The sequence below is a fragment of the Hypanus sabinus genome, chromosome 12 (assembly GCF_030144855.1).
Source record: "Hypanus sabinus isolate sHypSab1 chromosome 12, sHypSab1.hap1, whole genome shotgun sequence".
Lineage (NCBI taxonomy): Eukaryota > Metazoa > Chordata > Chondrichthyes > Myliobatiformes > Dasyatidae > Hypanus > Hypanus sabinus.
In genome coordinates this window covers 86,739,079-86,751,798 of record NC_082717.1, presented here as the reverse complement: position 1 = coordinate 86,751,798, position 12,720 = coordinate 86,739,079, and the positions used below count along the sequence as shown (strand labels likewise).

The following is a 12,720-nucleotide window of genomic DNA, read 5'->3' as shown; positions in this document are numbered from 1 at the left end:
GAAGTTTGATACTGAGCCTGAAGAAAAGCTTAATGATTTTGCAGGATTTTGTGTACCAAAGGAGAAAGAAGTTTTCATGATGTGCTAGAGTATGGTATGCAAGAAGTATTACAGGACTTGCTATCAAAGATGTAGCAAGTAGTCTTAAGGAAGAAAGTCTATGTGAGTGGATGATTGTTGACAATGAAACACATGCTGTGCATCACCTTATAGACTCAGAAATTATAGACAGTGTTTTGAATGATGATAACACTGCAAGTGATGAAGATGGCAGTGATGATGAAATGGATAAAACTTGAAGATTCACTGTTGACAAGTTAACTGAGTTGTTGGATGATTTAATAAGAGGGTTAGAGAAATGTACCTTCATGACAGAACAAGTGCTAATGAATTTTTACTTGGTGCAAGAAAATTTACACAAGGATTGATCAAAACACTTGAAGCAACTGGGCCTAGATGAAATGTTTAAAAAGATAACCAAGAAACAACATTCTTTGCAAACACACTAATAAATTTATTTTTTGTTTAATTAATAATCCATTTTAACCTTGCACAGTCCATTTTTGCAATTATTATTGGATGACCTCTTTTAATCCAGAAAAAATGTTAATCCAGCAAAGAGGGCGCCAGGAAATCAGTGGCCAACCAGTACTACCAAGTTGGCTCTTGCCACCTTCATACCATAGTATTGCTTTGCTAGTTGTGTCAATTTGATTTGCATGGTCTGCCGTCAATCACCTAGTCAAAATGAACTCAAGGAATTTGACATTTGAGAGCAGCTTAATTTGCCAAGCACCTTATTTACAACTTCACAATGTAGAACCAAAAGCCCCTGGGGACTTAACGACAGTCATCCCTCCTTATCCGCGAGGGATTGGTTTCGGGACCCTTCGTGGATACCAAAATTCGCAGATGCTCAAGTCCCTTATGCAAACTGTCTCAAAAAGGTGGACCTTAGGACCCAGTGGAACTCCAGACCTTATTGAACCTGTCACAGTGTGGTGGACATTAAGACCCAGCGGTAGAGATCTGAATGCGCAGTGTTTCTGTTCACAAAAATAATCACGATCACGATTGAAAATAAAGTGGAAATAATAAAGCAAATGGAAAGAGGTGAAACGCCATCGGTCATTGGAAAAGTGTTAGGCTACGTCGGTCAACGATTGAAACAATTTTAAAGGATAAAGTAAGAAAGGCACTGCCCCAATGAAAGTTACAATTATTACTAAGCAACGCAGTGGTTTAATTATTGAGTTTTGGGTTTTTGATCCTCACATCAACCGGCATGGTAGAAAGCGCAATCGGGAGCGATCTGTCCCAAGCCCAGCGCTGAAACATACGTTCTTAAGTGTTTTATATGCATAGAAAGGTAAAATATATACTATATATTAACGTTTGACTAACTGACACTATATAATACCAGATGTACCTGTTCCAACTTACTTAACAAGAGAACTTCCGATTTTTTCGATCCTGATGCACGATAATCCACGCACATCCTCCCATATACTTTAAATCATCTCTAGATTATTTGTAATACCTAATACAATATAAATGCTATGTAAAATGGTTGTTATACTGCATTGTTCAGGGAATAATGACAAGAAAAAAAAGAGTCTGTACATGCACCAACAACAAGTGTTGGAAGAGCACTTCCAGGTTTTCGCAATCCACGGTTGATTGAATTCGCGCATGCGGAATCCGCAGATAAGGAGGGCCGACTGTACACTAATTTGCCTCAAGACAGCTTTTATTAATTGTGTTTTTTTTTAAAACAGAAGGGGAGGTGCTTGCTGTCTGAGGGAAATGAGAGTTAATCATTTAGCCAAAGCAGTGGAACAAAACTAGGGCACACACGAAGAAATCTGCAGATGCTGGAAATTCAAACACACACAAAATGCTGATGGAACTCAGCAGGCCAGGCAGCATCTATAGGGAGAAGCGCTGTCGACATTTCAGGCCGAGACCCTTCGTCAGGACCAACTGAAAGGAAAGGTACTAAGAGATTTGAAAGTAGGAGGGGGAGGGGGGAATGCAAAATGATAGGAGAAGACCAGAGGGGGTGGGATGAAGCTAAGAGCTGGAAAGGTGATTGGCAAAACTGATACAGAGCTGGAGAAGGGAAAGGATCATGGGACGGGAGGCCTCAGGAGAAAGAAAGGGGGAGGGGAGCACCAGAGGGAGTTGGAGAACAGGCAGAGTGATGGGCAGAGAGAGAGAAAAAAAACAAACAACTAAATATGTCAGGGATGGGGTAAGAAGGGGAGGAGGGGCATTAACAGAAGTTAGAGAAGTCAATGTTCATACCATCAGGTTGGAGGCTACCCAGCCGGTATATAAGGTGTTGTTCCTCCAATCTGAGTGTGGCTTCATCTTGATAGTAGAGGAGGCCATGGATAGACATATCAGAATGGATCAAAACTAGGTGTGTGATTGGGCAGAAATAGGGAACTGTGGTAGGGTAAATGCAATGAGAGATCGAGTCAGTCAGTGCAAGCAAAAAGACATTCTGGAGCGGTTGGTGTCTGCAGTCCTGAGAGGGAGCACTCCACAAAACCACCAGATGAGGAAAAGGATTAAATGGAACTGATGAGGTCAGGGAGGGACAGTAGGAGTGGTGAATCAGTTTCAAATTCAATTGTCATTCAACCATGCATGAATACAGCCAAAGGAAACAACGTTACTCCAGGGCCAATGTGCTAAAACAATACCAACCATTATATGCAGCACAAGACAAATACAGAAAAACAGCAAAGCAGTCACACACAAAAAATTGCAAGTCCCTGAATGTTACAGCAGTCTGCAGTTGAACACAATACAGCACCAACTCCAGTACTGAAGCCATGCCACACTGCCTCAGGCTGTGACTGATGGGTCTCCAGCCACTGCAAACAAACGACACTCTGGCTGGAGACCTGGTCCTCGCTACAACTGAGGCTATGCAGGTTCCCCACCGTTTGCCAATAAACCAAAGAACTGGACTTACAACGTTCCACGTCAGAAATGTCCAACAGGGTCTTGCGATCACAAGAAAAGCAACTAAGACTATCACTTGCTGTTAGGCTGCACACCTTGTTCACACACCTGTCACAGGTGTGGCATTACAGTCCACACCAAGTCCAGCTCCTTCAGTTTCTCCAACAAAGACCAACTCGCTGATACGGTAGACCTGCAGTACTTTTAAGTTCTTAATATCCAGCTAGCTCTTGAAATCATAAAAAAATCTTAAAAGCTGGGAATAGCTTTATCGGGTGGCTGGAAGGGTGCTGAGTTGGGGACATCTGCAAGGAGGAAACATGGTGAATCAGGTTGGGTAAAGGAAATGAATATGATGAATGTTATTAGCAAGTGCGTCCATCCGATATAGATGGTAGGGTGGGATTTACACTGATTCCTGTTGGAAAAGTGGGAGCCGATGAGAAACAAATGTGTTGTGAATGTGAATTTAACAGATGAATTCACAAGTGAATCAGCCGTCGGTACTGATACCAAAGGACATCTTTAGTGTAAAATTAATATAAATGGGCATTCAATGACCTGCCTGGACCAAGTGGGTTGAAGGGCTGTGCTGTGCTATTGAACAAACGAACAAATGCAGGGTTCTACACAAGAAATCAGATCAAGAGCAGATCGATCACCTGACCCTTTGAGCCTGCTCTGCTTTCCTTCAACATCTCCCTGCACTGATATCATGATTCCTCAATACACTTAAAATCCAGAAATCCTTTGGAGTAGAGAATTTTAAAGATCCATCATCCTTGGCATGAAGAAATTTCTCCTAGTTTCATAAATGGTCTCCATGTTCAGAGAATATGACCCCTGCTTTTAGATTCTAGCCAGAGGATTCAGCCTCCCCACTATGACCCAAAAGAAATTAAGTTTCAATGAGACCTCCTATTTCTAACACCAGTCCACTCAATCTCTTTTGATAAGCCATTCCTGGTATCAGTCTAGTGAATCTTTTCTGTACTCTCTCAAATAACGAGAATATTTACCCAAAACAAGAACCACGTTATTATATAATATTCCACAAAGCTATTTGTAACAACCAACCATTCACATTTCTAACTTTGCTGAACCTGCCTGCTGGCTTTCAGTGACTTGTTTGCAACTATACAAGATCACTTTAAAGTTACTCAAATTTCCAGATTTAAAATCATAACCTTACTTTTTGGATTTGTGCACCAATCAGGAAAAGAAAACTTTCCCCCCACATTCTACTTCATCTACAATGAGGTTGGAGTCATTCAGCTTGTTATTATTCCCTTTGAAAGCCTCATTACATCACAATCTTACCCAGTTCGGCAACATCTGCTATTTTAAGACTTTGAGACCATAAGACTCAGGAACAGATTTAGGCTCATTGAGTCTGCTCTACCATTCCATCATGGATGATTTATTATCCCACTCGACCCTATTCTCCTGCCTTCGCCCCATAATCTTTTAACACCCTTACTAATGAAGAACCTATCAACCTCTGTTTTAAATATACCCAATGACTTGATGACCTCTGAATACAGATCTTCCTCATCTCTAAAGCTGTTCTACAGAACATTTCTAAAGAGACATTCCTCTATTCTGGGGCTGTGCCTTCTGATCCTACCACCGCTATAGGAAAGATCCTCTCCACGTCTTGACATTAGATTTTAGAAATTGATTCTAAATTGATTTCTCAGCCAAATTAATATTGATGAACATATGGGGCTCGAACAGCAATCACTGCTGTAAACCACTACCCAGCCCATTCAAGAAAGAGCCCTTTTTCTGCTTTGTTTTCCATCTGCTATACAATTCTAAATTCAAATCAATGTATCACCTCAATTCTGTACTCAAAGGTTTTTGGCCACCTTTTATAAGGATCTAATCAACAGCTTCCTGAAGATCGAAATGCAGTAAAGCAATGATAACGCAGTGGCCTCGGACATGGATACAACTGGAATGAGAATTTTCATAATATTGAATGTTATTCCTGTCAATGCAGCACCACTTTCATTAAAAATGAGATCTTACACAGTTAAATAATCAACTATACCATGCATCCAGCAAGTTTTAAAAAGCTCAGGAAGCCATCTCCCATGACTTTTAAGGCAGCACATGAAATTGAACCAGTTGGACCATATGCCAAACCACCAGAATAACCTGATAGAATTATACATACGACTAGTTCCTCCTTAGGTATTCTAACAGCCACATGTTTAAAGCATTCCTGCAGGAAGAATTACTTTTTCCACAAAGTCAACGAGCTTTAATCCCCAATATGTAAGTACAGAGATATTCCAGTTTTATATCAAGCTCTGCAGAATAAGGGAGCCCAGTTAAAAAATACTTATCACAAGATAAAAGATACCATAACTTGCTTTACTAGAATGATTACTCTGAATATTCAAAGCAACAAGTGATGCTCTGGTTAATAATTTTAGAAGCTCCAAAAATAGAGTAGTTGTAACTGAGGACCTCCAATGCAATACGATACTTAAATACTATGGCCTAAATAGGGAACACCACTTGCCTCCTCAGTCGTGTAGAAACATGCCGAGTTAAAGAACAGACATACATTAAACATTTCTAAAAGATAACTACAAACCCCATTTCCAGAAATAATTGGGATATTTTCCTAAATGCAATAAAAACAAAAATCTGTGATATGTTAATTCACATGAACCTTTATTTAACTGGCAAAAGTACAAAGAAAAGATTTTCAATTGTTCTACTGACCAACTTAATTGTATTTTGTAAATCTACACATATTTAGAATTTGATGGCTGCAACACACTCAACAAAAGTTGGGACAGAGTTAAAATAAGATTGAAAAGTGCACAGAATATTCAAGTAACACCGGTTTGGAAGGCTCCACATTAAGCAGGCTAATTGGTAGCAGGTGAGGTATCATGACTGGGTATAAAAGTAGCATCCATCAAAGGTTCAGTCTTTGCAAGCAAGGATGGGTCGTGGCTCACCCCTTTGTGCCAAAATTCGTGAGGGAATTGTTAGTCAGTTCAAAAGGAATATTTCTCAACGCAAGATTGCAGAGAACGTAGGTCTTTCAACATCTACAGTACATAATATTGTGGAAAGATTCAGAGAATTCATAGACATCTCAGTGCATAAAGGGCAAGGTCGGAAACCACTGTTGAATGCGCGTGATGTTCGAGCCCTCAGGAGGCACTGCCTAAGAAACTGTCACGTTACTGTGACAATTATAGCCATCTGGGCTCAGGAGTACTTCGGAAAACCATTGTCAACACAGTCCATCGATGCATCCAGAAATGCAACTTGAAACTGTATTACGCAAAGAGGAAGCCATACATCAACTCTGTGCAGAAACAACGGCGAGTTCTCTGGGCCCGAGCTCATCTCAGATGGACCGAAAGACTGTGGAACCATGTGCTGTGGTCAGATGAGTCCACATTTCAGCTAGTTTTCGGAAAAAACAGGCGTCGAGTTCTCCGTGCCAAAGATGAAAATGATCATCCTGATTGTTATCAGCGAAAGGTGCAAAAGCCAGCAGCTGTGATGGTATGGGGGAGCATCAGTGCCCACGGCATGGGTGAGTTGCATGTATGTGAAGGTACCATTGACTCTGAGGCGTATATTAGGATTTTAGAGAGACATGTGTTACTATCAAGGCGACGTCTCTTCCCGGGACGTCCATGCTTATTTCAGCAGGACAATGCCAGACCACATTCTGCACAGGCTACAGCAGCATGGCTTTGTAGACACAGAGTGTGTGTGCTTGACTGGCCTGCTGCCAGTCCAGATCTGTCTCCTATTGAAAATGTATGGTGCATCATGAAGAGGAGAATCAGACAACAGAGACCATGGACTGTTGAGCAGCTGAGGTCTTATATCAAGCAAGAATGGACAAAATTTCCAATTGCAAATCTACTACAATTACTATCCTCAGTTCCAAAATGATTAAAAAGTGTTATTAAAAGGAAAGGTGATGTAACACAATGGTAAACATGCCTCTGTCCCAACTTTTGTTGAGTGTGTTGCAGCCATCAAATTCTAAATTTGCGTATATTTACAAAATACAATTAAGTTGGTCAGTAAAACTATTGAAAATCATTTCTTTGAACTTCTGTCAGTTAAAGGTTCACGTGAATTAACATATCACAGATTTTTGTTTTTATTGCATTAGAAAATATCCCAACTTTTCTGGAAATGGGGTTTGTAAATCTCATCTATAAATGAACAGAAGTAGTGAAATATCAATACTGATACAAATTTTGCATGACAATAAAAAAGAAATGCTGGCTAAAATCTTAAATAATATTGCATTACCATGGTGTCATAGTAGCATAGTGATTAGTGCCACTACTATAGCTTTCCAAAGTCTCAAAGAACAAAGGCTCATATCTTGTTTAATAGCCTCATATATGGGACTTTGTAAAAGGCCTTCTGAAAATCCAAGTAAACGGCATCCACTGACTGTTATCCTGCCTGTTATTTCCTCAAAGAATTCCAACAGAATTGCCAGGAAAGATTTTCCCTCAAGGAAACAATACTAACTTCAGTCATTTTATCGAGTACCTCCAAATACTCTGAAACCTCATCCTTAATAATGGACTCCAACATCTTAAAAATCAATGAAGTCAGGCTAACTGATCTATAATTTCCTATATTTTGCCTTCCTCTTTTCTCAAACAGTGGAGTGACATTTATGATTTTCCACTCCTCCAGAACCAATCCAGAATCCAGTGAATCTTGAAAGATCACTATTATTGCCTCCACAATCTCAGCAACCTCTTTCAGAACCTGGGGGTGTGGGTCCAGATTTGGTCTGATTGACTTAACTACCTTCAGACCTTTCAGCTTCCAAAGCAGCTTCCTCCTTAGGAATTGCAACCTTTTCTGCCCCTGACATAGTTGAATTTCTATGCTGGTGTCTTCCAGTGAAGACTGACACAAAATAATTGGGTTCAAACACCATTTCTTTCTTCCCCAGTACTACCTTTCCAGCAGTCCAATGTCCATCTCTCTTACTCTATATATCTGAAAAATCTTCTGGTATCCTCTTTAATATTACTGACTAGCTTACCTTCATATTCATCTTTCCTCCCCTTATGGGTTTTTTTTGCTGCCTCCTGTTGAGTTTTTAAAACCTCCCACTAAATTTTGTTTCTGTGCTGTCTTTGATTTTACTTTCCTTGTCAGCCACGGTTGCCTCATATACACCTTGGAATGCTTCTTTTTCGTTCAGGTGAATCAATGCAGTCTTCCAAATTAACCCCAGAAATTTCAGCCATTGGTGTACTGTCATCCCTGCCAGTGTCCCCTTCCAATCAATTCCGGACAGCTCCTCTCTCATGCTATGTAGTTCCGTTTAGTCAAACTGTACATTACCAAAACATCCGATGATAGCTTCTCCCTCTCAAACTGCAGGGTGAATTCTATCATATTATGATCACCAAGGGTTCCTTTACCTTAAGCTCTCTGGTCAAATATGGTTCATTACACAACACCCAATCCAGAACTGCCTTTTCCCTAGTGGGATCAACCTCAAGCTGCTCTAAAAGCATCCCAGAGGTACTCTACCGGTTGAGTCTCGGACCTGGAGTGGAAACAAGTCATCCTCAATACCAAACACCAAATGTACAGAGCTGGCACTGTACACAGTTCCAACATTCTCTCTTTCTCAAACACAATACCTCAGCTAATAAAGGAAAGCATTCTTGCTTACAGCAATACATTACAAAGAGTTTTAAAGCTTTTTACATAGAGTCAGGTATTGTTAACCTTAGGCTGATGGATGGCAACGTGAACAACTGGGCTGCTCAGAAGCTCAGCAGAGGCATCCAAATTCCTGCCTGCTTCACGCATTTTCTACATGTGCCTCAAACATTCTCGAGAAGCACATTGCTGTTCCATGTAAAGAAATGGTTAACGACTTCTTTAATTTACTCATCAGATTGTATGGCAACACAATAAAATGATACAGTACTTACTGGGGGGAGGGGGAGATATATATATATATATATATAATGCAGCTTGAAACATTGTTACTCTGAAACTTCAAGCAAGTGTGTTTACTCTTTCTCATTCTGACCATGAAATGTTAAATTTTGTTCTTTATCCAGCTGCTGACTGTTTCCAGCATTTTGAATAATGACTCTATTTGTCTGCTTGTGGGAAATGCGCACATCTAAAAAATGAACATTACTGTCAGCAAAAAGGTCTTCAAATATTTAGGTCCATTATGCCAAAACGCTTTCCTTACAATTTCCCTAAAAGGGACCTAGATAAACATAGCATCGAGCTTCCACATCAAATTAGATTTTATTTAAAGCAGTAATGCAGATGCAAGATTAGAAACTGAGCCTTATCTTTTACTTTCAATAGGAAATAAATCAGATCCACGTCATATTCTACTATTCAGTGCAAACATACATAACTCATAACTTAAATGATGTACTAACCAAAGGGCAGCAAACACAAAAGCAAATTTTATCCAGAGAAGTGACAAACACAGATTTCAGTTTTTAGATTGGATTGCAATGTGCAACTTGCATTTAACACAAAAACTTTAAAAACAGATGTGTGAGAGAAAATACATTTCCATCAAGAAATGCTGTTTTACCCAATTTCCATGGGGAAAAATGTGTGCCAGGACAAACGATGTAGAGCACTGAATCTGACATGACCATAAAACAAAGGAGCAGAATGAGGCCTTTAGGTCCATTGGGTCTACTCTGCTGTTTGATCATGGCTGATTTATTGTCCCTCTCAACCATTAAACGAGAATGAAAGAAGCTTGACTCAAATTCCCAAATCTCAGTCTATCGTCATTCACTTAGATCAGAAGTACTCTCCCCAACTTGTTAGTATTAACTGGCATCAAGTGGTCCTCAGACCATATCAATAATTTCAGGAACACACTCCATCCCTTTGCATTCTCAATGAACCAACTCTAGCAGACTCTGCCCATATTTCACTTCACAGCCTGTGGTAACTCAGTTCATTCAACAACTCTTCAAGCTGAGAGACAAGTCTCACTTCATTGGTCAAGTCCCAAAGGCACAAGATAACAGATCTGTTCTTTTACTGTGCACTGCTCTCTAGTTGCACAACCACAATGGGTGTGCAATTATTCAAGCCTTCTTTAGGATTAACAACATACAACCACCATCTCAACATTCCTCTTGATGGAAAACTCCAAACCACCTTTATCTTTCACTGTTTAATCCTACTTTGCTATCTTAAGATGTGAGCCACGTAGCACTCTTGGTTAAGAGAACACCTTGTTGAGACCAACAACCCAATTCCATACTGAACGAGAGCTACATACTGCCTTATCAAGATATTAAACCAAGATTGCCTCCTGTCATTTCAAAGAAATCTCTGACCACTATTTTGGAAAAGAAAAGCAGGGAAACTCATTCCTGTAACCTGGCCCATAAATATTCCTCAAACAGATAATCAGACCTGATAATGCTAATGCAGTGCTACTTGAGACAATTCATTGTACACAAGGCCCCCATGTTTCCTCCATTACAATAGTTCTGCACCAATTAAAGCCCCTCAAAATTGTCAAAATTCAAGAAAAATGTCTAAACACTCAGCTTTCATTGAAAGGTCGCCACAGAACACAATGCCCTTATTACGGCTCCCTGTTCTCCATAATCCATTACTTCACTTGCATTCCTCAGCTTTAGGAAATTCCTAAAAATAACAGTAAACTCTGTGAGGATTCTGTCATTTTCCCACAACCCTCATTGCCAAACACCTTCCCTCTGTTGATATTCATCCTTCAGATACGTCACTAGTCCACATCAGCTGTCTATTAGCGTACAACAAGGAATTACAATTTGTCAGAGAAGGTTAAGTTTGAGAAGTCTCATCAACGGACACCAGAATGAAAGTACAAAAACAGGCTCCTCAGTTCCTCGTACCTTCAAGATTCAATAAGAATGGCTGGTTTTATTTCTGCACCACTTTTCTAAATTAATCCCATACCCATTCATTTCCTTTATATGCCCAAATCAAGCTAGACAAGCTATTGGTATATTCTGAAACATCCAGCATTGAGCCAGAAAATCCTGAATTAGCCACATAAAGCCCTGGCTAAAGATCTGGGCACCAAAGTTCAAAGATGAATATGACAGCTGAGGAATTCATTTAAAAATTGGCTTGAAATTGAAATGCAGTATTAGTAACAAGGCAGATACCAGTAACGGTTCATATCTGTGCCTCGACTACGTAGATATGAATAGATGACACACCATAGAATGATCTTTATCACCTGTCAGTCAACAAAACGCATTATGGGCGAGTGTTGGGCCAACACAACAGAAACCAACTGAGATTCTCGACTCGTCTCAGTGCGCCAGGAAATCGCAGGACATCACTGCAAAATTGCAACGCAGTCCACCACGGCGACACCGAGCATCGGGCCGACTGAGACAATGGGATCTTCCAAATATAAAGTTAACGCTTCACATCCCCCCCCCCCCCCCCACACACACACAGAGGTTTCACAACCTGCTAAAGGTCTCCGAAATTTGCCACGGATCTCCTGCATCTATCGTTTCTGTCATCGCCTGCACTTGCAGCCGGAAGTGATGCCAGGGCTGCTCTGACCGGCTGGGTTTTGACCTGTCCTACATACAGAAGGGTGCTCGCAGCTGACGCCAGTGTGCAGGCTCATCAGAGCCGGGGAAGTGGGGGTGTGCTCGGCTGTACAGTCGGCCCTACGTCTGCAGCCCCTATAAAGAGCAAGGATGCCTCAACACTGCCACACCCCTCTTCCACGGGCGGGGGAGGTGAAAGAACACACACAGCCCTCGAGCTGCAACCGCCGCCGTCGCAGCCTGACGTACCCAGGGTGGGGTAAGGAAGAGGCATTACGCGGCGGCTGGGCTGCACATCCCACCTCCCCATCGTTGCCCCGCCCGCACTCACTGCGCAGGTTGTTGACGAGCTCCGCTTGACTGTCCCCGCCGCATTTCCAGGCCATGCTGTGACACAGAGCGCGCAGCAGGTACAAGGCCACCGTCAGCAGCACGCCTGCGCACACGGCTCTACCCACAATGCTTATCGCTTCAGCCGCTGACGCCCCTTCAGTGTCCCCGCCCACCTCCATGACGTCACGGAGTACCACAGGACCCCGCCCACTGGTCGTCAGGCTGTGCGGCGAGCGGTAAATCACGGCCGATAGGTTCTCGTTCCTCGCTAACTTGCTTACGTTGTCAAGCCCTCCCCCAGCCCCGCCACTCCTCCTCACACAGCGCGGAGCTGAGGGGCAACGATCGGCCGGTTACCGGGCAGCGCGCGGGCGGCGGCTTCTCGGGGACCACGTGGTGCCGTGGGTTGGGAACTCGGGGAGGGGGCAGTGCCTCCCCGGCTGCCGTGACGTGTGGCCAGTTCATTGGCCCGGGTCGGGAGCTCGTGCACTATTCATGATGTTGCAGCAAGTCCATCTCCCTCCGCAATGCTCCATATTCCCGCAGTCGGTGGACAGTCAGTATGACGGGGGCTCACGTCCCTCTGCATCGCTATTAATGCATTCCGGTAATATTGGGTGCCGAACTCCATCTGAAATGCCCCAAAGGTCACCGATCTGCAAACAAGTAATAGACCACTGCATTGCTCAAAGGCAATGTTGATACATGAAAAGCAATATTTCTCAGCTCAGGCGATCAACAACTTCTACAGATGTAACACGTACAACAAGCTGGAGGAACTCCATCCATGATGCTGCCCGACCTGCTGAATTCCTCC

At 42.1% G+C, this 12,720-nt stretch overlaps 1 protein-coding gene across 4 annotated transcripts in view; it reads right to left on the bottom strand.

Moving 5' to 3' along the window:
- The window catches only part of pcmt (protein-L-isoaspartate (D-aspartate) O-methyltransferase), a 41,755-nt gene extending 29,658 nt beyond the window's left edge, over positions 1 to 12,097 (bottom strand). For 3 of the 4 annotated variants that reach the window (XR_009515181.1, XM_059986374.1, XM_059986373.1), the window contains exon 1: positions 11,902 to 12,097. Coding sequence is in view for 3 of the 4 variants with exons in the window: in XM_059986374.1 (XP_059842357.1) it covers positions 11,902 to 12,082 (181 nt within the window). In the remaining variant the exon portion in view is untranslated. Of the gene's footprint in view, positions 1 to 11,481; positions 11,537 to 11,901 lie in introns of those variants that run through there. The other variant, XM_059986375.1, reaches the window with a different exon arrangement.
- Between the last annotated feature and the right edge of the window lie 623 nt (positions 12,098 to 12,720).